Below are 25,855 nucleotides of genomic sequence, written 5' to 3'. Positions count from 1 at the left end.
AAAAATTTTGTTAATTTAATGGCAAAAAAATAATAATAAGATATTGCATTCAAAAGGACTTCTCCTTGTATAAAAAAAGACAAAGCAAAACACAGCGGTTCGGTGATAGCCGTCCACTAACATAAACACAAACATTTCCACTAATTTGATTGGCGTATAACAAGGCTAGGGGGCAGTTTTGGGAGGTCCTCCCTCCAACATTAAAGTGAGAACCCTCTTGTAGTTGAGGATGCTGAAGTGAAGTGTCTGATGGTCCCTTGAAGCAGCCGACTCTTGAGTCAAGCACCACCAACACCAAACAGCGCCACTACTCGAGTCACGTGGCGAACAATTCTCGTCAGTTCACCTCACCAATCAATGAGTGATTCCCCGTACTTAGCCAGTGAAGTTTACAGAAAGGACCTTACGCCATAACTATATTATGATACTTACCCTGACACTCCGTCGAGTTATGTCACCTGTTCTAGTACTCATAATCACTTACGCTGGTACTCGACTCGAGTTTACGCTGTAAAGGGGACACCGTGAACCTATTACTAATTGCACACCGCAGGGTACAGCAATATCGCACTTGCACGTGGTATGCGCAGCACTTGCTTCCTCACAATCGTTTCCTAAAATCACTCTTCGCCAACAAATTTCGATTCGAGAATCCAGGATCAATACGTGACACTATGTAAAACTATGATAACTGAGTAAAGATCTCGCCCAGAATCTATCCCACCCCTAACCCAATAGAGGTACCGGAAATCTGTATTTACACCCGTCGTAGATAGGTAACATACCTTATTTAAGGAATTTTGCGACAGTGTATTTGTAAAATTCGTTTTAGTTGATATTAGGGGCAGTGTAAGTGTTGTAGTATTTCGAAAGCCTGGTACATTATTTGTAAATATGAACAGGTTAGTAGATGTATGTGAAAACATGGACAAAGTATCACTTCCATTGACCGGAAGCAAACTTTCTGAAACATATATCATTGTTTTCAATATATCATCGTTTGACGTCACAATTTCGCGTTCCCTTAATATATTTGTAGCAAACTGACATCTAGACATACAGTATTTTAGACTGACATATATATGATGTTATATGTTTATATTTACCATAGTAAGGCATTGCTACACTGTAACTTAACCAATGTCAGTTGTGTATTATCAGCTCATGAACTGTCAACGATGTAGGAGGAATATTGGTGTACATAGATATAACGTCAAACCCTTTAACATTTCAAAATATTGGTGACAGTATAAGAAAGTTTTACTGTGTATAAATTGCGATTGAACTTGCCACATTTAAGTATGTGCACAGGAACAGAAACTTCGACATTAAACTCCTACTTTTCTGCTCCTAATGACACGCTGCGTCGCCATTGTCCGTGGTCACGTGTGCAAATCGCTTGACTGCTGAGCCAATCAAATTTACTGTAACTTTTAAAGGATTTTCGTGATTTTGTCTCAGCGTTATGACTGAAGGCATACAGTGTCATCCAGTATTTGTGCGATCGATGAATTGTTCTCCTAAAGCAAACATATAAGGTATAACTGTTTTGATAGAGCGCGGATGGCCTACCTGGTCACCAGCATAACACACCTGATGAACACGGCTGCCGTTTGGCTGCTTCCAGCGTTATATTGATTTGATGTTCATAACGTTTGGCTTTTCTCTGCCTCAATAAAAAGCTATTGAATGCACTGAGAAAGCATGCCGAGGCTTTGTCATAGCGTCAGTGTTAGGCTAGTCGGACCGGCAACAGACAAACGTGACTATTAGTAAACATCGTTTACACTACTAACTAAATACACTCTCCAGTTAGTGTATTGTTTCATTTCTCTCACAATAAGCTTTGGCCGAGCTCTTCAGCCGGACAATATATGGAACAGGATTAAGTGGATAAGACCCAATACAGCAGCTTTAACCACTACGATACAATTTGTTATACCTCAATACAAATTACAGTTTCTATCAACCAAATTGGGCAACAACGGGGGGAAATGCATAGGAGGAAGGAACACGTGATTCGTCTTTGCAAATTATTCAGTATAACCGAGTTCTTGTTATCTGTATTTATTGTATCCAATCAAAGTCGAGTCAGATCACATGATTTCAAATATCAATTCTTTTCCTAACGATATGGTACCTGACATCGAGCAGTGTTTACCACACAACGTACATTGCAATGACTTACGAAGGCATGATCGTATTTGTAAAGGTGTTGTAACAGGTGTCGCTAAGGTCAAGGTTACCTGTCATAGGTACGCCTGTCAGCATCAGCAGCTAACATCGTTTATTTAAGTGACATATGAAATAAAAGTTAAACATTCTGGCACAAGTCGATAGTAAAACACGGCGGAGATCCGCTGTAAACCAGCTAAGATTAATTAGAAATAGGTTTTCTGCAGCTTATTTCCATGAATTAAGAAAGGGCAGATGTTTTGTGAAAGTTAAAAGCTGTGGTACATAGCAGTATCGCAACACCATGGAGACGGCCATGTGACACATATATTTATACTACGCCGTGTTGAATGTGACACTTAACTATGCCATGCGGAACTGACGGTGCTAGAGAGCTATACCGCACCCTGTTGACGGTGATACAGATGTATACCGCACCCCGTTGACGGTGACACGGATGTATACAGCGCCGTGTTGACGGTAACACAGATGTATACCGCACCCTGTTGACGGTGATACAGATGTATACCGCACCGTGTTGACGGTGACACAGATGTATACCGAACCGTGTTGACGGTGATACATATGTATACCGCACCCTGTTGACGGTGACACAGATGTATATCGCGCCGTGTTGACGGTAACACAGATGTATACCGTGCCGTGTTGACGGTGACACAGATGTATACCGCGCCGTTGACGGTAACACAGATGTATACCGCACTCTGTTGACGGTGATACATATGTATACCGCACCCTGTTGACGGTGATTTAGATGTATACCGCTCCCTGTTGACGTTGATACAGATGTATACCGCACCCTGTTGACGGTTACACAGATGTAGACCGCGTCGAGTTGAAGGTGACACATAGCTATACTACACGGTGGTGACGGTGATGGAAAGGTATATACCACACCATGTCGGTATGACAATAAATGATACCACACTATCGCGTCACTGACTACTATATTCATGATGTCCCAGAAATGAATTTACATGTATACCATGCCTTTTTTCAATTTATAACTATCAAAAATACTTCAAAAGCAACGATACTAGTGTGACGTCACCAAAACCACCTCGTGCTGAGGATTGTGGGTGAATGGGCGTTACCGCCCTACTCAAATCTGAAGTCTCTGACAGTGGTTCATTCCGTCCGGCCGCCAAAGGCTCATTTCTAATTGTTACCAATTTGTGCATCCTTTTCAAGTCCTTTCTATGTCTCACATATTCAATCAGCGGGAAGGAAATTAAAACTAAGGCTTTAATTAATCCTTAAGAAATCCTTAATAAGATGAAGTAGGTTTTTTTCTCTTGGTCTCCTTTGATTTTTCAAAGACCTTCGCTAGTGAAGTGTCTTTATCGGCCATTTCCTCTTCGTGCTTAATATTGGTCAAGTCATGCAAGGGTCACTCAAAAACTGACCATTACTACTACACTGGTATGCTAAGAAGGTCGCTAGATAACAGGTTTTGTAGTACACTCGTAGTGTTTCAAATGAAAGGCTAATTATAGTAATCTACACTTGTATATAGTTGCATAGTTCTGTTTTAATAAGGTGCCACGCAGTACGTCCTGATTTATGCTTCCGGTGTTGAATTGCACTTCCGGTATTGGTATGCACTTCCGGATAAGGTTTAGGATGCCACTGTGTGAAATCACAATGTAACATGCTGGGCTTTGTCTTCCCAGGAATGGCGACTTCGATTTTTAACAGACTCACGAGTACTAAAAGGAGGCACAATATCGCAGGTTGCTTGTGTATGGCATTTTAATGATATCAGACATTTGTTTTACGAACAATTGAGCTGCGCTACTAATTCGTTTGTATTTTACTGGAAAGGGCATTAGATTTTTTGAAATATTTTTATTTTTATTATGCAGGAAACAGAAGCATGCAGATACTTGACGAGGATAGATATCGTCAGGGAAGTAATTTGAATTAATTTTTCTGGAATGATCATTAAGGTGAGGTGGAAAAAAACTAATTTGAGTTCAGTGTTTGATGTCAGTGATAAGAAAAAAAGGAGAATGTGTAACTACGTTCCTAGTCACTGAAACGTGTGTGTGACACCAAAACCAAGGTGGTAATCACTTAAATGTGTGTAACGCAAGTCCACAGCTCTGGTCACTAAAATGTGTCTATGACATTATACCAAGGCCCTGGTCCCTTTTCGAGTGACACCGGACCACGGCCCTGGTCACATATACATGCAAGTGACACCAGGCCACTGCCCTAGTCACTGAAGCACGCGCGGGACATTTGACCACGGTCCTGGCCAGTGGTGCGTACGTATGTAACACCATGTCATGGTCCTGGATCACTGAGACGTATGTGTGACACCAGGTGATGCCCCTAGTCAGTGAGACATGAGTTTCACACAATATGATGCCCCTAGTCAGTGAGACGTGAGTTTCACACAATATGATGCCCCTAGTCAGTGAGACGTGTGCGTGAAACAAATGCGCAGCCCTGGTCACTGAAACGTGTGTGTGATACATTATCAGACACACGTCTCTGAGACGGATGTGAGACACCAGGTCACGGTTCTGGTCACTGAGGCGCATTTGTGACTCATTTGTCACGTACACACCATTACAACAGTGACTTGAACGCGTGTAAAATCGGTTAAAGTCACATGAACGCGTGTCGTACACAAAACCTTGTCTAAGAGGATTTTAATGTTCAACATCTGATTCTAGTTGTAAAGCTATTTTGTCGTCATAGCAACACCATTTGAAATCCCGTCACTTTCCATTAGAACAGGACTTTGTTTATCCGGCAGAATTACACATTGTATCGTAATACGGGTGCGTGCTGACAGTTAAATTGGTCGTGCTAGCCTCACTTTATATGCCAATTGTAATGATAAATACGTTACATAATATATGATGACGTTGCTACTGTTGTGAATTGCTGGTGGCTTAAAAGGGCCAGAACAAGTTGATAAATTAAGATTTCTCAATAGTACATTTCACAAGTAACTTCTGCGGGCCATATATTTTTATTTTGAATTTAATCACATGTGTTCTGTTTCAATTTCAAAATTTCATTTGACGGTGAATTAAACAAACATTACCACTAAAAGCCTGAGGAGAGTACAATTTTCTAGAGAAGGTTTCGACCGAAAACCAGCTAAAATGAGCCCCTTGCTGCGTAAATCAATACACTTCTGATTTCATTTTTATTTGAAAGCAGTCTGATTTGACAATTTTGTTTAGGATGTTTGCATCTCAAAAATAATTTGGGCAAATATCAAGTTTTACTTTGGGCGTTTCTCATTGTCTGTCGTTGGTCGTTATTTCTGCAAGTTGCTGTTAGGGAAAACGTACATAGTGTGTATCGTTTAGACAGAGGGACATCAGATATATCAAGAATGCGACGTTTAGACAAAAGGACCCGAGATATGGTTAGAAAGAGTCGTTTAAACACACGAGACCCGGGATATAGTTAGAACGTGTCGTTTAGACACAGGGACTCAAGATGTAGTTAGAATGTGTTGCTTTGATACAGGGACCCGGGTTAGAGTTATTAGGTGTCGTTTAGACACAGGCACTCGAGAAACAGTTATAAGATGTCGTTTAGACACAGGGACTTGTGATATAGATAGAATGTATCGTTTAAACACAGGGACCCGAGATATAGTTAGAATGTGTCGTTTAGACAAAAGGACTCAAGATATAGTTAGAATGTGCCGTTTAGACACAGGCACTCGAGAAACAGTTATAAGATGTCGTTTAGACACATGGACTTGTGATATAGATATAATGTATCGTTTAGACACAGGGACTCGAGATATAGATAGAGTGTATCGTTTAGACACAGGGACTCGAGAAACAGTTATAAGGTGTCGTTTAGACACTGACTTATGATATAGATAGAATGTGCCGTTTAGACACATGGATTCGAGAAATAGATATAATGTGTCGTTTAGACACAGAGACCCGAGATATAGTTAGAATGTGTCGTTTAGACACAGGGACCCGAGATATAGTTAGAATGCGTCGTTTAAACACGGAGACCCGAGATATGGTTAGAATGTGTCGTTTAGACACAGGGACCCGAGATATAGTTAGAATGTGTCGTTTAAACACAGGGACCCGAGATATAGTTAGAATGTGTCGTTTAGACACAGGGACTCGAAATAGTTAGAATGTGTCGTTTAAACACAGGGACCCGAGATATAGTTAGAATGTGTCGTTTAGACACAGGGACTCGAAATAGTTAGAATGTGTTGTTTAGACACATGGATTCGAGAAATAGATATAATGTGTCGTTTAGACACAGGGACCCGAGATATAGTTAGAATGTGTCGTTTAGACACAGGGACCCGAGATATAGTTAGAATGTGTCGTTTAGACACAGGGACCCGAGATATAGTTAGAATGTGTCGTTTAGACAAAAGGACTCAAGATATAGTTAGAATGTGTCGTTTAGACACAGGAACTCGAAATAGTTAGAATGTGTCGTTTAGACACAGGGACTCGAGATATAGTTAGAACGTGAATGCAAATGAAATACTTTTGATTTATAACCAACGGCTTGTAAGACCAGCTACAACTAAAGATGTATTTAAGTAGACTCACGTTTGTCAAGTTATTGAATAAAAACATTCCTGTACATTCAGACAAATTGAAACATTTGATTCTCACGTCCCTATGGACTATACAAAAAGACTCGGTTCTGTAATCCTATTTTCGTGTTTCATTCATACAAACCACGTGACATCTCACATTGTCACTACAGTTATAGTAGCGTTATCCTCATCATCCTATAACGTCGTGACAAAACAGATCTCCTAAGCACTGTCACACGATCTAGACAAGAGCGAGTTGAGATCGAACAAATACACACTTAACGTTATATATGTGTGTATAACTTCACAGCTATATTAATCCACCGATATGCAAATGAGCTGAGTTAATCCTGTCAATCAGCTGTGCTCTTACAGATGTTGCGCGATGACTATTAGGTACAGCGTGTAAACAATTCGATCTCTTGCCACAGGACTGGTTGTATTTGCTCTGTGTGTATAACCCAGTAAAACTGCTCAAAAATGTCGATAAGCTTAGCAATGCGTAAGTAGGAGAAGAGCTTCAAAGCAATCCATCACACCTACCAAATACGTTCTATCGTATCACCATTCCTTCATACAATAAAAAGGCCATACACTGTTCGTCACAAACGGAGATTGTCGAATAACAACGGAGTATTCCGGAGTTTTACGAAACAAAGGCGATGTATTCTGGAGTCATTCGACAAGTGCTTCAAAAAGAGGTTATAAAAGGAGAACCTTATTTGTGAACCTTTGACCACCCATCAACCTTAAAATTTACACACTGTCAATATCCCGTCTGAAATATTATTTTTTTAATAGGCTGATAAGTGTTAATCTGTTGTCGAGCTCATTAATTGGGCCATTGGCCCATCTGACGCAGTAAACGATGGTATTTCGTTGATGTTATCTTTTTACTTTCAAAATATGACAATATCTCGTCCATCTTATTCCCATATAATATCCCGCGGTCATAAAAAAGTGAAGATTAGAATTCTTTGAAAAATAGTCAATTGTGACCTTTTTATTATTTCATGATGGTGTGAATTACCAATAGATAATAATGGCATCAACAGATATATATACATCCGGTTCTTCTATAAATATACATTCTATGTACAACATCACAGGCAATTAGTCGCGGGCGCCATGGCAACAAGCCACGCCCTTATGTAACCAACGTAACGACGGAGCAACCGTCTAATTCATCAGATGAAAGTGATGAAAATAGCGATGAAAATGGACATGAACAATTCGAATGTGATATGTAACAACGGCTCTCCAGCAGATGAAATTATGAAAACTACTTTGGAGACAAGCGATCCTTGTTCCCTTGTTGCGTGTATTGGAATGATGGAGAGAGCATGGCTAGATTTGGCCACGCCCGTTTACCAAGACCGTGTGCAAACTCGCCCATTCGTCGGAGACTTGAAGAGATTTGAAAAATGAAGATGTTGCACGTTACTACCCAGGATGATTTGAATGAGGGATAGAAAGAGCTTAGAAAGGAGTTTTAAGTAACGAGTAGCGAAATGCACACGATCTCGGTGATCTTTGTTCAATAAAACTGATGAGCGCCTTTGGTTCCATAAAAATGTCCTCAGTAAGTAAATCCCAGCACTGGAATTGTTCGGGATTCTCACCGGCTGACCAATGGAATAAATACACAATAAATTAAAACACACAGAAGCAGCCTTTCCATCAATATTCTTAAATAAGTGACTATAGATTTTTGCTTCTTTAACAACGAATTGAACAAGTGCTCGGTTCTGATAAAATTAACAAAATCCATGATATACAAAAATGTATCCCGGCATGCCCTATTTATCAAATGCGTTGGCTGGAAGTCATTAAATACTGCTTATTTATTAACTATATAAACGTCACTTGCACAAAACAATCTTCAACTCGATCAAAATCAACAAACACTTCCACGCACACACAAAAACACATTCACAACTTTCAACAAAACGTCTTCATGCAAAGATTCAACAAAATTAAGAAATGTCCATGCAGTAGCGGAAAAATTAACGTGGCAGCCATATTTGGTCATGTGACCTGGGCAACCAGTCACTTCCGGTTCTACACAATCAGCCAATAAATAAAACTAAATGGATGGATTGACAAAGTTATCACAAGTTCGTGCGCCAGCGTTTTAATCTTTATACACTGTCCGATATTTCCAATGTGGTCAAGCAGGCCAGTGTCCAGACTGACAGATGGCTCAAGCACCGATATCTGGAGGACCAAACACATACACATTGTCCAAAGTGGGAGCACACTTTTATGTCAACAGAAACAACGGCCTGGCCGTCCACTCAGCGAACGCGCTGTTGCATAACCCGGCTTTTAGCCTAATTCCTATCTGAGTGCACTGCTCCAGGAGACAGAAACATCCACAATTCCAAAATCTAAATTTTGAAAAACAATATTTCGCGCTTAATTTCACTGTACAAAAAAACATAAAAAGGCACTTTAAATCAAAATCCCAAAATATGCATATCTGTTTAGCAAGGAATAGTTATTAATTATATTGGTATATTGCAAGAGACATGGAAATGTATAAAGGTGTCTATCTGAGGTCGTGCTATACCGCCGTCGCTAACACCTCGTCACAGTAAAACGACTGTCGATGCACGTGCGCAGGATGGGGTGGAGGCACGTGCTGCGCGTGTTGCTCTAATATGGAGGCTGATTGTCTATTTGTGTCTTTGTTAAGTGTCCGAGAACTCCCGATTATGTGTATGTCGGTGTTGTAACAACTGAAAAATACAGAAAAAAAAGGTCAGGTTAGTACAAATGGTCACGTGACAATAAGCATGACTGAAGCCACACAGCATCGGACTCATTAACGAAGCCATATCGGTATTAAACAACTTGAAAGAAATGTGACTGATAAAATATTTATTGGAACTAATCAACTGACTTTTCCTCAAGATTTTCCCACGGAAATAGAGAAGACGCAACATCTGGTTGAAAAGAAAATCAGCTTGTGAAAGAAGTACGAGGTTTACAGGTGTAGGTTAAAATTGCCGAAATGACTTACCTGATATCATTTATGGAGTTACTCCCGGACGAGTTGTCTGTTTCATAACACTCACTATGTTTTATGTTAATGTCTTTTGGAGGCGGGGGAGGAGGGGGAGTCTTTGCGAACTGTTCTGTATTTAAGTCTTTGCTATACAGAAATTGCTTATTTGTTGATTTTTCGTAATAACTCGCGTTTGGTTTGAAAGTATTGAAATCATTGTCCTCATTTGTGGTTTTCACATTAGGCACACCAGAACCACTCTGTGGAAGCGGGCCCGTCGTAAATATGGCCGACTCGAGTTTGTTGTTTATATGACTGTTCTGCAAATTTTGCTCTTTCTCCAATGAATGTGGTTCTGCAGTCGCAGGGTTTCTCTTCCTCAACAGAAAGAAAATCACTACAATGATCAGAAGGAGCAGTGGTATTCCAACACCAAGACACACGATTAGTACTAGTTGCATCATCGTTATTTCCTTCTCGGCGGTCTGTTTAATCTCATTCACCACATTCACGATTGAACCGTTTTTGATAGGAGTTGTGTCATCCGTAACGCTACAATCCTTTCCAGAGAAACCGGACACACACAAACATTGATAGTCATTTAGGCGATCCATGCAGCTGCCACCGTTCTTGCAGGGTTCGTTATCGCATTCTTTCTTTATTATCCGACAGTCTTTGCCAGTAAAACCCGGTAGACAGTCGCATGAAAAATCATTGACCTTGTCGTGGCACGTACCACCATTGGAGCATGGTCGGAGCTCACAGTCGTCAACGTCTTTCTGACAAAGCGATCCAACAAAACCGGGAATACAGCGACATTCGAACCCGTTCACTCGATCCATGCATGTTCCTCCGTTCAAGCACGTGTTTTGCTTGCAGTCAATGATGTTCTCCTCACAATGTTGGCCCTGGAACCCGACCGCGCACACACACCTGTAACCGTTCAATTCGTCCACGCATCGGCCTTCTGTAACGGAAAAAAACACGTGGACCGTTAATTCAATTGTATCCGTTATGGTCGACTGATTTCGGCACAGATGGACCTAGGGCCATAAAGACTCTCCAAGTTACAGGCTACATAACACACACAGCCAATATAACCAATCTAAATTGCATAAGAGAAAGCCATAATTTGGAACATATAAAGTGCATGATTGTATAACATAATATATAGAGCGTGTTTCTGGCCATCTGACTACAGCAAGAGTATTGGCCTTTTTGGTGGTAAGAGTACAACTTATCTAACCTATCTATTGCTTAGCCTAATAACATTATCGATTTGTCATCGATCTCTCCCCAGTAAACCAGTAATACATCACTGCCATACAGATAAATTACATAAACCAGACAAGTTTTCTTTTCTTCGGACACAAAGCTTGAAGTCAATGGGTATCTAGTCGCTTTGTGATTAATGTCAACTGGTTTGGTTTGAGAAACAAAACTCAACGACAAGAATCTGTCAAACCTTCTGTTGCTTCCGACTTGGATCAACACCCGGGGGCTTTTAACGACAGACGGTGGGACATAAGCCATACTATTAGCTCCTAAAAGCGATACTGGATTAATTACACAACAACGCATTTGTCGCCTGTTTTTTTTCTACGTGTATTTAGATAAAAACATTTCCGTCTCTGAAACCAAATCTCGAAGTACGAAATAGGAAGTCCCTTCTGTCTTTCACTAGTCGTGACCTAACACTGGTAAGAAACTGCAACATTTGCAGACAATGTGAACATCTAATGCATTCAATTACATACCAAAGAAAGTGTATGTACAGACTGATTAATACCTACAATACACAAAAAATGTCACGTGGTAGTATTTGTGTTATAACACGTAGTATCGTTATTATGAAGGAATGTAGATGTTCTCGTTAAGCCACGGGCAAGCAACAAAATCGCGCAACATGTTGGATAATATTGGGGAAAGATACAGATTCAGCTAATCCAGTGGAACATTTATGCTTTACGACAAACTATTGAGCAAACATACTGGAACGGATGAAAATTGTACAAAATTACTCCGCAAGGTAATGCTTCGCTACAAAACTGAAAAATATGAAAGATCGCAGAAAGTATGATGAATGATTTCATTTGGAAATGGCTTTTGTCAGTCCTGGTAGTGAAATAGGTGAGCACGTGCTCTCAGTTTGTGCTGGTATCTGCATAGTACATACAAGTGTAGTGGCACCTGCTGAGTTCCTACTACCTTGCCAAATCTGTATCCTACTAACCCACAGACACGAATACTACATAGTAAACCATTCCAGAGACACGTATACCACTACACAATAAATATACCAAAAACTCGTACCACGTACGTATACCACTACACCATAAATATACCAAAAACTCGTACCACATACGTATACCACTACACAATAGATATACCAAAAACTCGTACCACATACGTATACCACTACACCATAAATATACCAAAAACTCGTACCACATACGTATACCACTATAAAGGATTTCCCCACCTTATTACCGACTGTAAGTCATACCAGACACGTTTACCACTATACAGCATAATCCAGATAGATATGAGATATGCATACTACTACAAAACGTTTTCCCACAGAAATATCACAACCTGAGACATGTATACCACCATACAAGACAGTACAGAAATATCGCCACTAGAACGTACCATGATCTGAATAAACCAGTTCCATCACGACTCGATCCAGGAAATGTAGATGCCAGTAACCATGGCATATCAGAAGAATACGAACTATTGTTAATTAAATCCTGTATTCAACAGGTAAAATCTAAATCTACTCACCATTCTGACAGGGGTAAGTTGCACATTCGTTTATCTCCGCGTCGCAGTTGTACCCCGTGTATCCAGGCACACACGTGCACCTGTAGCTTGTTTCCGTGTTTTCGCATGTAGCACCGTTCTGACATGGCTCGTTCTCGCACGAGACCGCCAGAGTGTCACATCGTCTGCCCGTGAAACCGTCGGGACATTTACATTTATATCCTGTCCCAGAGTCTTGACATGTGCCGCCATTTTGACATGGCTGCTGTTCACAATCGTCCATCTCGATCTCGCAGTTGGTACCCATGTAACCGGGCTGACAAGTACATGTGTAACTTCCCTGGCCAGTGTTGGTACAGATACCACCATTACGACAGGGCGAGTGGTGGGTGCAGAAATTTAGATCTGTAAAAAAAGACGTAGACAGAATTACATCGGGTGTCGCATATCAAATCCAGCAAGCAATCCCTCCGGAGTGGGTGAACGGCAACTCCGCAAACACGGAAACATTAATCTATGATTACAGCGTCAAGGAATCTTAATTGAAATCGCTAAATTTTACAGTGATGTAAAAGTCAGTTCTACAATATCTTTACAATATACGCTACCGTTCGTTTTCTTTTTACAGAAGACCATTTAATAAATGATATATTAGTCTGCTTGTATGTTGCTTTTGAACAAATTTGTGATCATATAGTACCTTGATTGCAAAAGAGTCCACCCCAACCTTCCTCACAAATACACTGCCATGGTTCTGTGCACGTGCCGTTCATACATCCTGGATATTTCTCGCACTGGTCACAGTAAGTGCCCTTGTATCCCATTCGGCATCTGCAACACCCAAGACGTTCGTTAGTTATCAATCAAACTTACAAGTAAAACATAAAAGATCACATTTCTATCAGTCACCGATCATCTCAAATCATGGTTAACAAAACTCTTATTTATGACCATCTCAAATCATGGTTAACAAAACTCTTATTTATGACCATCATAAAACATAGTAAATATGTTTGTATCGAGCCGGTTTTAAACTGACCGAAAATGAATGATGACCCCATGAACACAGTTTTCATTATTTCATATTCGGTTCAACGTCAAAAAAACTCTTAAACTACCTACACGAGTCATGGTCAGTGAAAGACTTGCAGCGGTCAGAAATGTTGTTTTCATTATTCTATTAAGGATGAAAGAGATCTTCTATTCAAACAGTTCTGACTTTTATGGAAGTGCATTAAATCACTTACAGCCATACTCGTAAAAGTTTCAAGAGTCTTACCATCAGAGATGGTTTTCATTGGAATACCTATTCTACATATGAAATATTCGAGCAGCTAGCACGTGTAGAATCCAGTATATATATATGTGTGTGTGCGCCGCTATTTAGTAAATCTATAGGTAGCACTGTTGTAGCCCTAGATCATATCAGCCGTCAAGTTGTAAGAATTGTAAACGGCAGCACGTGCATTTCACGGTATGAATATATTCACACTAAACATGCAATCCTCCAACGCAACCATTCGTTACAATCTATGGCTTGAGAACGCCAACAGTTGAAGTTGTTTTCTCATTCAAATCAATCATAGTTCCCCGAGCGCGAGAGATTGCTCCTGCGTGTCTGGGAGAGAAACTAGGTTTTCAACTTACTTGCATTCGCTCGGGGCGTCACAGAAGCCGTTGTCTGGATGACAACCTGGTAAACAGATTGCTGAAAAAACAGAGAAAAGTTCTCCCATTAAACTTTGTTTAGTATGGATCAGTCGACACACAGTTTATTAGAAAAGCTAGCGACCCAACATTGCATGTTTCGCGTGTATCTGACGGTCTCCCAGCCCGACCTGTTCATTATAACGCCATTATCACCAGACTTTTTATTTTCTAATTTCCTGAGAAACTAATCTAAACATCCTACTTACAATGTGTTCTCAATTAAAAGTTGGGTTTTTAAAAAACACGTGCGCGGCTAGCCAGGTCTGGGATTGTTAATAGGGTGACCAGTAACCCCTAACAGATCGGGGCCTTTGTTCCGTCATGAAAGGTCTGAATTTCATATATCTAAACAGTTTGGTCAAATATCAGTTTCATCGTTCAAAACTAACATATCAAATACAAAAGTTTTGAAAGAAAGAAATTGTCCTACATCACCGTTTTTTTCCATGAGAAATGTTTCAGGAAACCAGATATTGTAAAGTGAGCTTTAATATTTGGAGCAAGGTATGAAAGTTGGTGTAGTAGTACAAAGTGCTTATGTTATTTCTAGCTTCTGTAATTAGGTTGGTATGTACGCGAGTGTATTAGCTATGTATTGTACTGTAAGTGTAATAAACAGCAGCATGTGCACGAAAATGTGTGTTTAGTGTGCACGTGTGGTGGTGGGATAACAAGGCGGCTATGGGAAGTAACTAAAACTGCCTAGTGACATCTGTAAGGCAAGGCCTGAGTCAGTCAGCGGGCCAGCTGCCCTCCATTGTACGGAACTGAGTGACGGAATGCTCGCCCAGCTGTCGACATTCTCGGGTAGACACGTACACACAACACTTGCTATTGTGGTCATATACCAAAACATTCAATGTTCGATTCATGCAAATCGGGTGTTGTTCATGCACCTTAATTTTTACCCGAGGACGGGTTCGCTTCGCCACTACGTATAAAACCCCCGTAAGACAGGGCCTTGTTGAACAGGTTAACGTGCTAACACATTCACACCTATCCGATATTTTATTGATGAAGCATGCGTACCACCTCGCCGTACTGAAAAAACCGTAAGCAAACTTTCACATGATCGCGTGTGCATGTCTGTACAAAGCAATCGATTTTCTAACCATTCCATGGTTTTACTTAAAGGTACTTGGTTGATTTACGATAAAACACAAGTCATAATTGTCCGCTAGCTTTCTCGGCAGATTACGGTGGAGTCGCTCGTCTGCTATCGGGCGGGAAGCAACAGATGGTAGAGACGCTATATTTCATTGGATATTTGATACGCTATCTAGTTCAGGTGGGAAAACTCTCCACGTTTTAGTATGAGCATCTGAACACTTTCATGGGGATAAAGGCAATTTTATAGGTACTTTATCTATACATAATTTGATTATATCGAACATGAATGACTGTGAATTCGAACGAAGGACTTGAAAATTGTATTCGTAAACATTTCTTGGCCATTTAGTTAGTATATGTAAATACGAAGATTAGATGTTAATTTTTCGACTTACGTGTTACGTTCTCACAAATAGTAATGTATATTGTATAAATTCAATACCCGATATTGAGCAACCGCTAGTTTTGTATACGTGAACATACTACCTTACAAGTTGATCATTGTACAGTATATTGGCAGGTTTAGATATGCCTTTGTCTGGTTTGTTTATCAGCACAAAAACATTGTTTCTCCCGTATAATGCAGAAGTAGGTCACTCTGCTGAAAATGTGTCCCCACAGAACTTGCTAAGCAATATGTAGAATTTTACATTATTAAGGTATGCTAGAGCTGGGTCGATTTCACGGGTTGGTAACAAACCTTTTTGCCGTACAACGTACTCTGAATATATCTTTTAGTATATTAAAACTCTCAATCCTAATTAGAATAGAAATGTTGACCCTGATGCTATTCGACTAGTAGGCATTTTTTTAAATGTAGAAGGCTTCCATTACTTTCATCATATATCGGTCAGGACATAGATATAACTTGTATCATGTAAAAAAAACCCAACACTTGGACGAATTCGCCAAGCTTATGAAGAGTACGCCAATTTCTAATTCTCCGCGTCGTGTTTAACAAATTATCATTGTTAGAATCATATAGAATTCATTTAGGTGTTTTTATGTATGAGAACGTATGTGCTCATAAGAAGATGCTGGTGCACTAAGGCAACCCTGCACTAACAAGCATTCAACAAAGAACGAAAACATGTATAATTGGGTGTACTTGGTATTTTTAGGATGAACAATCCCATTTTATATACTAGGTACTTACGGGTAATAGGTATTTCCACTGTATGTATATTACCTACATGTACTGGGTAAGTAAAGGTAGGATGGCGATGTGTACGAGTATTTCATGTATATAGTGTCATTTGTCTGCAAATGTTTTAATGTACATGTGTTTGAATTTGAACGTGTTGTGTACCTAAATTTATACACACATTGAGCTCATACGGAGTATATTTACCCTTGTTGCAGTAAGGACCCTCCCAGCCGTCCACGCACACCTTCTGACCCGTCTCATCACACTTGTAGTGTCCAAAAATGTCATTCCTTGGTCGACAAAAATTGGAACATCTTGAACCATAGTAGTTGTCATCACACAACACCCTGTAACTGTAGTTCAGCTCCGTGTATTTCGTTGAGTGTGTGAAAGAGAGCCAAGTCTCTCCAGCATCCAATGACCTCTGTGTCTTCAAGGTCGACACGAGTTCCCTGGGGCTTCCTGTAAACAGAGAGATGGGAGCGTGAGAACGCGTTATCTGGTTGAGATAGGTGACAGGAAAGGGGACTGCTAATGACCCAGGTGGGGCTAAGCGAGCGTGCCCCTCCATCACTTCCCTAATCCGTATTGTCACCACTCTGTAGATGACCATCAGTCCTGCCAGACACTTGGCTAGAATTACAGACCCCTCTTTTGTTGATGGAGCGCCTCTACTCCATTCTACCACTACAATACTACACAATTAACCGAACTCGGGCAAAAAATGCTCTATTCTTTACGCTCGCTGGATGGTATATTATAAAGCCAGGTAGATGACTGATGGCATGGGAACGAGTTGTTTACGAAACCTAGCTCGGGTACACAACCGTAGTGGAACCCATGGGAAAGCTCAACTCGTGGATGTAGCTCTCTGACGGTTTACTAGTAACAGTAAGGAACAAGGAAGCTGAAACCTTCCCAGAATTATCAAAGGATGACAACAGGCTAATCACAGAACTATTAGAATTTTAAAGTTAACCTTGTTTAACTCTAACAAACAAACTACACTCTAACGGACAAGAGAAGTGTGTTTATATACAGATGTCAACATTCTTATGCGACATAGAAAGTCATCTACTAGTCTAACTTTCTTTAAACTCTGTGAAATATCAAGACTTTGCAGTTTCTAGCACTTTATACGAGGATGTAGGAAGATATCCAAGGTTGCTGCGATATTCACGGAAGTCATTATTGCAAAAGTCACCAGACACTAAAAAACTCAAACATATTTAGCAACAGAACTACATTTAGACATGACTAGGATTTTTGTGTCAAGCTGATTCATCGCGGTATAACATTTGATTTGAAACAGTCGATGCGATTCTTAACTTGCCCTTTGCATTTCATTTTCCCCAGAATTTGGACTTCTCATGGACTATACTAATGCAATTTGGACCCGGGTCGGGCTAGTGGGGGACAAATTAGTGTGTTTGTACCCAATCTGGTTCTGTATCAAGTGTTATACTCGTCTGTGTATATATAATGTCCCAGCGATCCGCAAGTGTTTTCAAAGAAAATTTACCAGGGATCGATGAGTTTATAGATCGGGCCAGGCTATTGTTTACCGGCCATGTGTCGGGGTCCCACGGCCCCAAATCCAGTCCAGCAGACGACAAGCACCGTTTCTATTACATACAACAATATATATTACTCCAATGTAGTCCGTCAGCGTATTTGTACAGGGGATAAGGTCACGTGCCTACAACAGTGCACGGCCTTTGCACGTCCTCACAGGGAAAAAAAACACACGTCGACTTCCTGGTGTTTTAGCGTGGTGCACAAACCGCTACCAACATCACACATAATCACATATTACGATCCAAGCTTTTTTTACATCAAACATTTTGATTACATCCAAAGCTCCGCTCATGCACGTGCCACGGGCCATTTGTTGATAAGGGACGATATTAACGGCCTGTCGCGGGACTGTTACCCCCGTGTACCAGGGGAGGGGGTCCACCAGATATTACACTCCACGTCCATTACACAATCACTAAATAGCACACGCGTACATTCCCAACACAGAATCATCCTAGGCACAGAATATCCACGTTTTAACACTTGTATAATAATCCACGTGTAAGAGTATGTCCCAAGCAAGCTGTAAAGAGAAGCTGGGCAATGGGAGAAAGGAATACATCCTGAATACATACCTTGTGCGGGTCCGGTCAGCGTCGTATCGTGGTAAGCGTTGACGATCAGAGAAAACGTTCCCTAAAACACAGAAAAAGATCGAATTTAATCCCCATAAACCAGTTAACTGAAAGAAAAACAAGGAATGGCATGGTATTATAGTTTGGATAGCAAGCTGTTTCCAGCTAGCACCGGTATACTAAGTGCAAATCAATATTGCGGTATCTTAACGTTCCATTGCGATACCTGTGGCAATCTCACACCCATAGCGATACCAATAATCATACCCATAGCGACATGCCAAACGGGTGTGGACATCGAATTGCACATCGCAACTCTAGTATGGATGTCAAGTTGCCCATAATGATACAAGTCTGAACATCACCCCTAGTTACTGTTGTGAATATCAATTTTGCCCATAGTGATACTGGTGCGATATAACCATACTATGTATTAATATAATGACGCGAGTAGATCTGCCGCATCCAAGTACGTTTTATAATTATACTGATATGACAATAACCGTAGCGTGACAATAACCATGCGGCATGACAATAACCAAACAGTCACGACAGAATCGACATCAGCTACCGATTTTCTATAATCCATGAGGCATGTTGTAGGGCAGACAATGTTATTTGTTGAAACTATTCATTTACGACAAAAGAGTAATGTGAATCGTTCATGACTATGGTGTGGGTACGCAAGTGATGCAATACCACTCCAACTGTCACCGTGCTAAAACCAAACTTCGTGTTTCGTAAAGTGCACTACATGCACTGAAGGAAGTGTAATAAGAGTGGTACTGAGACAATATTTATACTACACAGACCTAGGTAAACAAATTACGTGTACACAAACACGGCTGCTGACGCTGATACTTACCGGCCAGGAGTAAGGTATAGAGAACGCAAGCGGATTGTCAAACTTCACAGGAAGCTGTGCACTAAAATTCACTGTATTAGATCCCAAAATTGGTGTTGTGACCGTGGCGAATGTACACGAGGCATCATCTGGTATCTTCTTTTGATAGTGTGTTAGACAGATCCAAAAAAACGTCCGGCACGTATCACTGCACTTCCCATCGGTCCGAAATCCATTGCAACAGTTACCGTCTGTATTTACTCCCTCCTCGTTTTTAAACAATGATAATTTAAGTTCGAACACTGCTGTACAAGTTACCTGTAAATGGAATGTAAATTAAGATAAGTAACTTGTGTAAAGAAATTAGAGTATAGTAAATTAACCAAAGTGGGAACATGCTCATGTATGTATGTACAGTTTTAGTGATACAAGTACGGTATGAAGATCGCCGCTTACAAAGATAATAACAAATCAATAATGTACAGTCAATAGACGAGTAGATAAATATATTGTTTTACAAATGTATGTAAGTGACTTACCATGGATAGCTGTAATGTTAAAATCCAGAGCACAACCAAGTGTGTACTCGTCCCCCTCATCCTGTTGTTTACTCCGTGTACTCGGCACAAATTATTGTAGGTAGCTGGCTTAGGCCTCGTTCTGGCTAGGCTCCGCCCACCGTTGATTGACAGTTATCTACAATAGTGAGTGATCGCCGGTGATAAACGAATTGACTCTGGAGGTTTGAATTGAAGCATTTAAACACTTGGTATAGTTATGGAGTCTTAAACAATTGACTGGTTATACACAAGCGGGACACCCTAAGTCTACCTGTATACTATCGACTTTTAATATTTCTCGAATATACATACAAATGCATTTCTGTGAAATTACTTTACCATATAATTTAATCAATGTGTTTGAAAATATGTCTGTCATAATATCTTCTTTATGTATGTTCTGTAAGCACGTTTTTATCCGTCGAGTCGGGTTTTACACACTTAGTACGAACGTGCAACAGGCACGAAAGTATCCTACAGGTAGCAAACAGATACCAACAAAATGTATCGTCTATAAAATAAACACGTGTATTGTATAAATTGTATATTGACAATACGGATAAAGGTAAGCACACAACTCCAGGCTTCCAAGCGTTATGCTAGAAGGTTTATCAGGTAAATAACCCAGGTAAATCATTGTCAAGTTCGTGCTCCTTTTTCAAACCGGAAAAAATAGGGCACACATCTGTCGGTGAGGTATCTTACACACAAACGGCTGAGGATACCCGCTGTATATTTGGGGGTTTACAGAGCAGATTAATTCCTTCCGTTGTCCTGCCGAAACAATCACCTACCTGATCGATTAGAAATAAATCCCAAGTTTAATCCTACAATTTTCGACATTTTTTAAAACATAAATATCCACAAGTTGTTTCCGAGACCGGCTCGCTATGTCGGCACGTGCTTCGCCGCTCCGCGCCTTTTGTGTTTGTGTCGAGGTAGCTAACTTGTTCTATGTCTTCAGCTGTCCCTACTAAAACACCTGTCGCTCTGACCTGCCTTTGCCAATGCAAATTACCTTCCAAATAAGGAGAGCGGCACGCGCTGTTAGAAGCAACAGTTTTATTATTCGACGATTTGACTCGAGATAAAATACATCATCTTTGAGGATAAATGCCTGTCTGATATACATAGGTAAAGAAAAGCTACGACAAATTTTGGCGGGAAGACACGGTTCATGATTCCGGCTTGATGGATAAGATGTTCAAGCACCTGTTGGGCACTTTATAGTCAACATCTGGACATTTATTTTAAACTTCAATCATTAGTGAAAAAACAAGTTCAGCATTTTGATGAACTCGAAACTACGATCTTAAATGAACAAAATATGACTTGCACAACTACTAATGATAGGTATACTTAATTAATCAAGAATATTAATTTTCATTTCTTATCAAATGTCCATTAAACGACAGCAAGTGAATTAATAGTTGAAATATAAGAAAGATGTTGAAATCTTGGTCATAACCTGCATGTGGTAATTAGAGAAGATTGACAGATCTCCATGCTAAACATAACTGTCATGAATTAACATATTTGTAATCCCTATTAATGGCATTACCGTGGTTTGTAATTAGGAATCCACCTGTTAATTACAATACAGGTGTTTTCTCCGTGTGTGTATGTGATGCTTGATAGTCTTTATTCTACTGGTAATTTTCTTGTGATTAGTACAACAGTAAGAGAGACTACTCGTGTTAAGTACAATCTAACACGTGGTACCATGTTGGTACGATTTAGCGATAAGACGGTGCATTGCACTGTGATAGTATATTCGACATTCCATTACATAGAAGATGCAGTTACAAACGTACGTTGTGTTGCGGACGTCTCGCTCGAGTGCGCCTCGTCAATCACCCCACCTCGCCGCGCGACAGAGGCGGAGCCAAGATTCTTGCTCCGCCAATCAGCAGCGGGTGACAGAGGACCGGCACGAGCCAAAGTGTGCCAGGCAACCTTGAAGCACTCGAGTGTATCATCTCGTTGAGCGCGCCAGCTGAAGGTAATTTGCATATAGGTGAAAACTGCAACCAACAGGTTATTTACTATTGCCGGAGATATCTTTATGATGAGTGCCGTCCATATATTGAATTACACACTTGTCATTCTGCCTCGCACCTGTAGCGTCAGCGAATCGAAACCCATTTATATGAATCACATACTACCCTTACACAACACGTCACGTTTTTTTATTTAAATATATTTTCCTCTTGCAATTAAAAGTTGACAAACATGAGGTCGCTCCTTCATATGCAGGCTGTATGGATAGACAGCACGCACTGTATCGAGACACACCTTTACAGGTAAAAAATACACAGGTAAGACCATGTTCTGTACCAACTTTACATAAAATCGGTGTCGTTTTATTTAAATTCAAAATTCATTTCCATTTGCTTTAAATATACACACTCTTTAAGGACAAGAAAAATTAAAAATCCATACATTTATAAATAGGGAAAGTACCGTTATCCAACTTTCTATATAAACCACTAAATATATATTAATACAGGTTTTCTCCTATTATCAAACAGAACGGTTTCAAACTCATATAGTTTTTTTTTTAATCCTTTTAAAGATAAGTGCCCCTGGTATAGCCGTTCTGAAACTTCATTCTGACTATGGACTTTCTGCATTGATTTAGTGCCCTTGAAAGGCAATCAGCATATTGATACCGGTAATTTACTCCACAAAACGATGATGTTTTCCAGCGTCAGACCCGCGATTTCGGACGTTTGTAAACGATCGGTCTGACACTTTTGAGGGGTCGCCGTATTCGTGGTGATAATTGGGCCCCATTGTAAGGTGCTCAGGTAGGTAACTTTCACCTGTTGATCTACCTATTGTCCAGGCTAATTAAATCAACGATCTCCCGTGTCCACACAAAGCAGGGCACGGGTGTTAATTGATAAGCGTATTGACGACCGCGCAGCGGGTGCCCAAGTTCTCTAATCAAGGGGCTAAGGCGCCAGGTAGATCACACCTACCTGTGTGTAGAAAAAAACAGTGCTCACCCCGTGGGAACACAGAAAAGGGCTAATCAGCGACTCAAAGGGGCCATGGCGTTATCTTACTGTAAAGGACCATCTCAATGTGTCACCCCCTACCCCGGGACACGAGTGACGTCATTGAGTCGCCCGACGGTGCTTGTGCGTTAACAAAAAAACACGTTACTTCACATTTAAAGAGCCCGCTTATTAATGAATTAACTGTTCAAGTAGTTATTGATAACCTAATTAACACTCAATTGCCAACTAACTAGGGAACTGTACGGGTTCAAACATAGCCCCGTATAAACAATATTGCGCTTGATTGACTTAAAAAGTCATAAGTGGCAAAGTATGTTTAATTACAAATGATGTCAAGATATATCTTATATCACAAAGGAAATCGAATATAATTAATTAATAAGGCAATTTGATGCACGTGACATATATACGATTTTTAACCGTTTATCACCACACACTGGTGGTAATAAGATTCTTTTTTAAACGTAAATCCAACTCTATTACACAGTCATGGGACACATGAGATTTAACTGACTAATTATATTGTCCAAACTGTTTGTATAATTTCTGTTAAAATGTTCCCTGTGGACACGTGTGTTTGAATATCGATAACATGTTCTAGTTCCGAAGGGATTGTAATATATATTACGAGCTGGTTTTAACGTGTTTTTAGATTAACCTGAACCTTTATGAACTACAATTATTTAAATCGCTCTTGTAAGTCTATATTTAAAATTTTGATATGGATATATTATGTCACATGTGTTGTTTACAAAACCGATAACGTCGGGTGATTGATGATGTTGACAATAGATCGATAACACAAAATCAATGATACCACATCAGAATGATTCGCACCAGATGATTTGTGAAGTAATAAATATTCCACACCACTGGGGCAATTATAATACCGGAACAGGTGATTATTTGTGAATCGTATCTGTCCCTGGAGTATCACTTACTATAAGGTTATCCGGAATAACACTACCGATAAAATAATGTCAACAACAAACATTACAACTGATATTGTAATCCATGTTGGACCGACGGAAGGGATGGAAAAGATGTTCCACCATTTTGTTTATTTACATAATAATGTGAGGTAATTCTAATGAGGGGGAGCAGAGAGATATTTCCCACACTCTATCCCCTCCTAAAGCCGTACGGCAAGTTATTACGCTGACAACCTGCGCATGTCAATTGAGTACTAATTAGCATATTCTTTTGTGTGCTATTGTAATTGTCTCACAATGCTTAGGCCGGCTTCTGTGCCGGAATGCGTTGGTGATGAGCCACGATAATCCAGGACCGTTTGGCGCGAATACTCTTTGTTTCGATCCAGGATATTTTTGCTGTATTTTTTTTTTTCAAAGCGTTGTCACCTGCTATATGTGTAGCCATCTGCCTCAGTAACGGTACTAGCCGTGGCTCGTTCCCGTTACAGGTACTCAAAACACCCGGGCCCCGTAACAGATAAAATAAACAAACGCTACAGTACAATCACAGAACAGATGGTGTGACACTGCACCTCTTTGTCTTAAACTCTAGCAGTGAATATATGATATATACATGTGCTGAAATTCTGTTTGAATACACCGCGTCATCGCTCCGGCACAACAGGTGTTCTTATTGTTTGGGGTGAAGGTAATTTGGAAACTCAGGTGTTAAAACCTTTACCTGTTGTTGTTAGCTGGAGAAATGAAATGCGGGCCGTGGACTTTGTAATACCGACAGTAGAAATACACAAAATTTGTAATTAATTCCGTTACGCTTGAATACGTTTTTGTATGTAAATAAATATCATTACCTTAATTAAGCTGTTTATCCTATAGACAAGAATGTCGCTTAGATTAAGATTTAAATGGAACACCACAAAATTATAAAAAATAGTATTATATGCCGACAGACGCTTGAAATTTTATTATCTTGACGCAGGAAGTTTTAATCGAACCGAATCTGAGTAACAAAAAAGTTAACACAACACTGACTGAGAAGTGAATATCATGATCATTATTTTTATACAGATCTTGTTAAAGAGGGATAAGTATAAAGATAATTGTCTACACTTCAGCACGATAGATGGTACTCTGATAAAAAATTCTGCGAGATCATAGTGACAGGACTTATAGCAATGACATTTACTGCTCTCATCAGGTGAAGAAGTATATCTGAATAAGATAGGGTACCCAAACATATTTAACAATAAAGACAATGATCCACCAACTGTATCAACCACCCTCCTCTTTCTCTCTTTTAAGGTGGAAGGGACTAAATAGGCAGGTAGGGTCGAGCTTTGTCCGGTACCCAACACACTTCGGCGGTGTAACAGGTGTGGGGAATATTTGCATTACAGAAGACGATGGTGCCTAACCGGTATTTAACAAAGGGCTCTTCGCGACCCCCGGACATGCGGCCAGGCCTTCGCCAGCTGCTCCTTTGAATTTTAGGGGCCGACTATGACCCCGATATAAAAGGGGTCAGTGTTACATTTTAAAGCACAGTTCATGCCATTGGGACTGATACTCTTCAACGTTTTTATGAGAAACTTAAACACATCGATTACAATAAACCTGATCGTTGTGTGATTTGTGTCCTCAACTTCCGGTCACACTACGCAGGCTCGACAACGATACTCGTCTGTGATTCGTCAATCTTCTAACATGGCACGCGCACAGACGTGTGTGTATGTAAAAAGTAAGATATCGCTGTAGCGTTGTATATATACATATACTGTCTGACAAAACCCAGATGGCATATATTTGAATAGGTCAACTTCCGTTTCTGTCGCCATGTGAT

The 25,855-nt window shown here is 40.2% G+C and overlaps 1 protein-coding gene across 1 annotated transcript; it reads right to left on the bottom strand.

Moving 5' to 3' along the window:
* Positions 1-7,727: 7,727 nt before the first annotated feature.
* LOC132561219 (delta-like protein D) lies at positions 7,728-20,909 on the bottom strand. The gene is made up of 10 exons (XM_060225949.1): positions 20,849-20,909; positions 20,034-20,190; positions 19,516-19,812; positions 18,651-18,711; positions 16,702-16,959; positions 14,178-14,238; positions 13,231-13,361; positions 12,552-12,935; positions 9,780-10,731; positions 7,728-9,495 (listed from the first exon to the last, which is right to left on the bottom strand). The coding sequence occupies exons 2-10, from the start codon at positions 20,091-20,093 to the stop codon at positions 9,321-9,323; spliced, it is 2,379 nt and encodes a 792-aa protein (XP_060081932.1). The 5' UTR covers positions 20,094-20,190; positions 20,849-20,909; the 3' UTR covers positions 7,728-9,320.
* Between the last annotated feature and the right edge of the window lie 4,946 nt (positions 20,910-25,855).

This window comes from Ylistrum balloti, unplaced genomic scaffold, assembly GCF_031769215.1.
Source record: "Ylistrum balloti isolate Yb309-2 unplaced genomic scaffold, AGI_CSIRO_Ybal_v1 Utg371182, whole genome shotgun sequence".
NCBI classification, from domain to species: Eukaryota; Metazoa; Mollusca; class Bivalvia; order Pectinida; family Pectinidae; genus Ylistrum; species Ylistrum balloti.
This window is presented reverse-complemented; position numbering and strand designations above follow the sequence as displayed.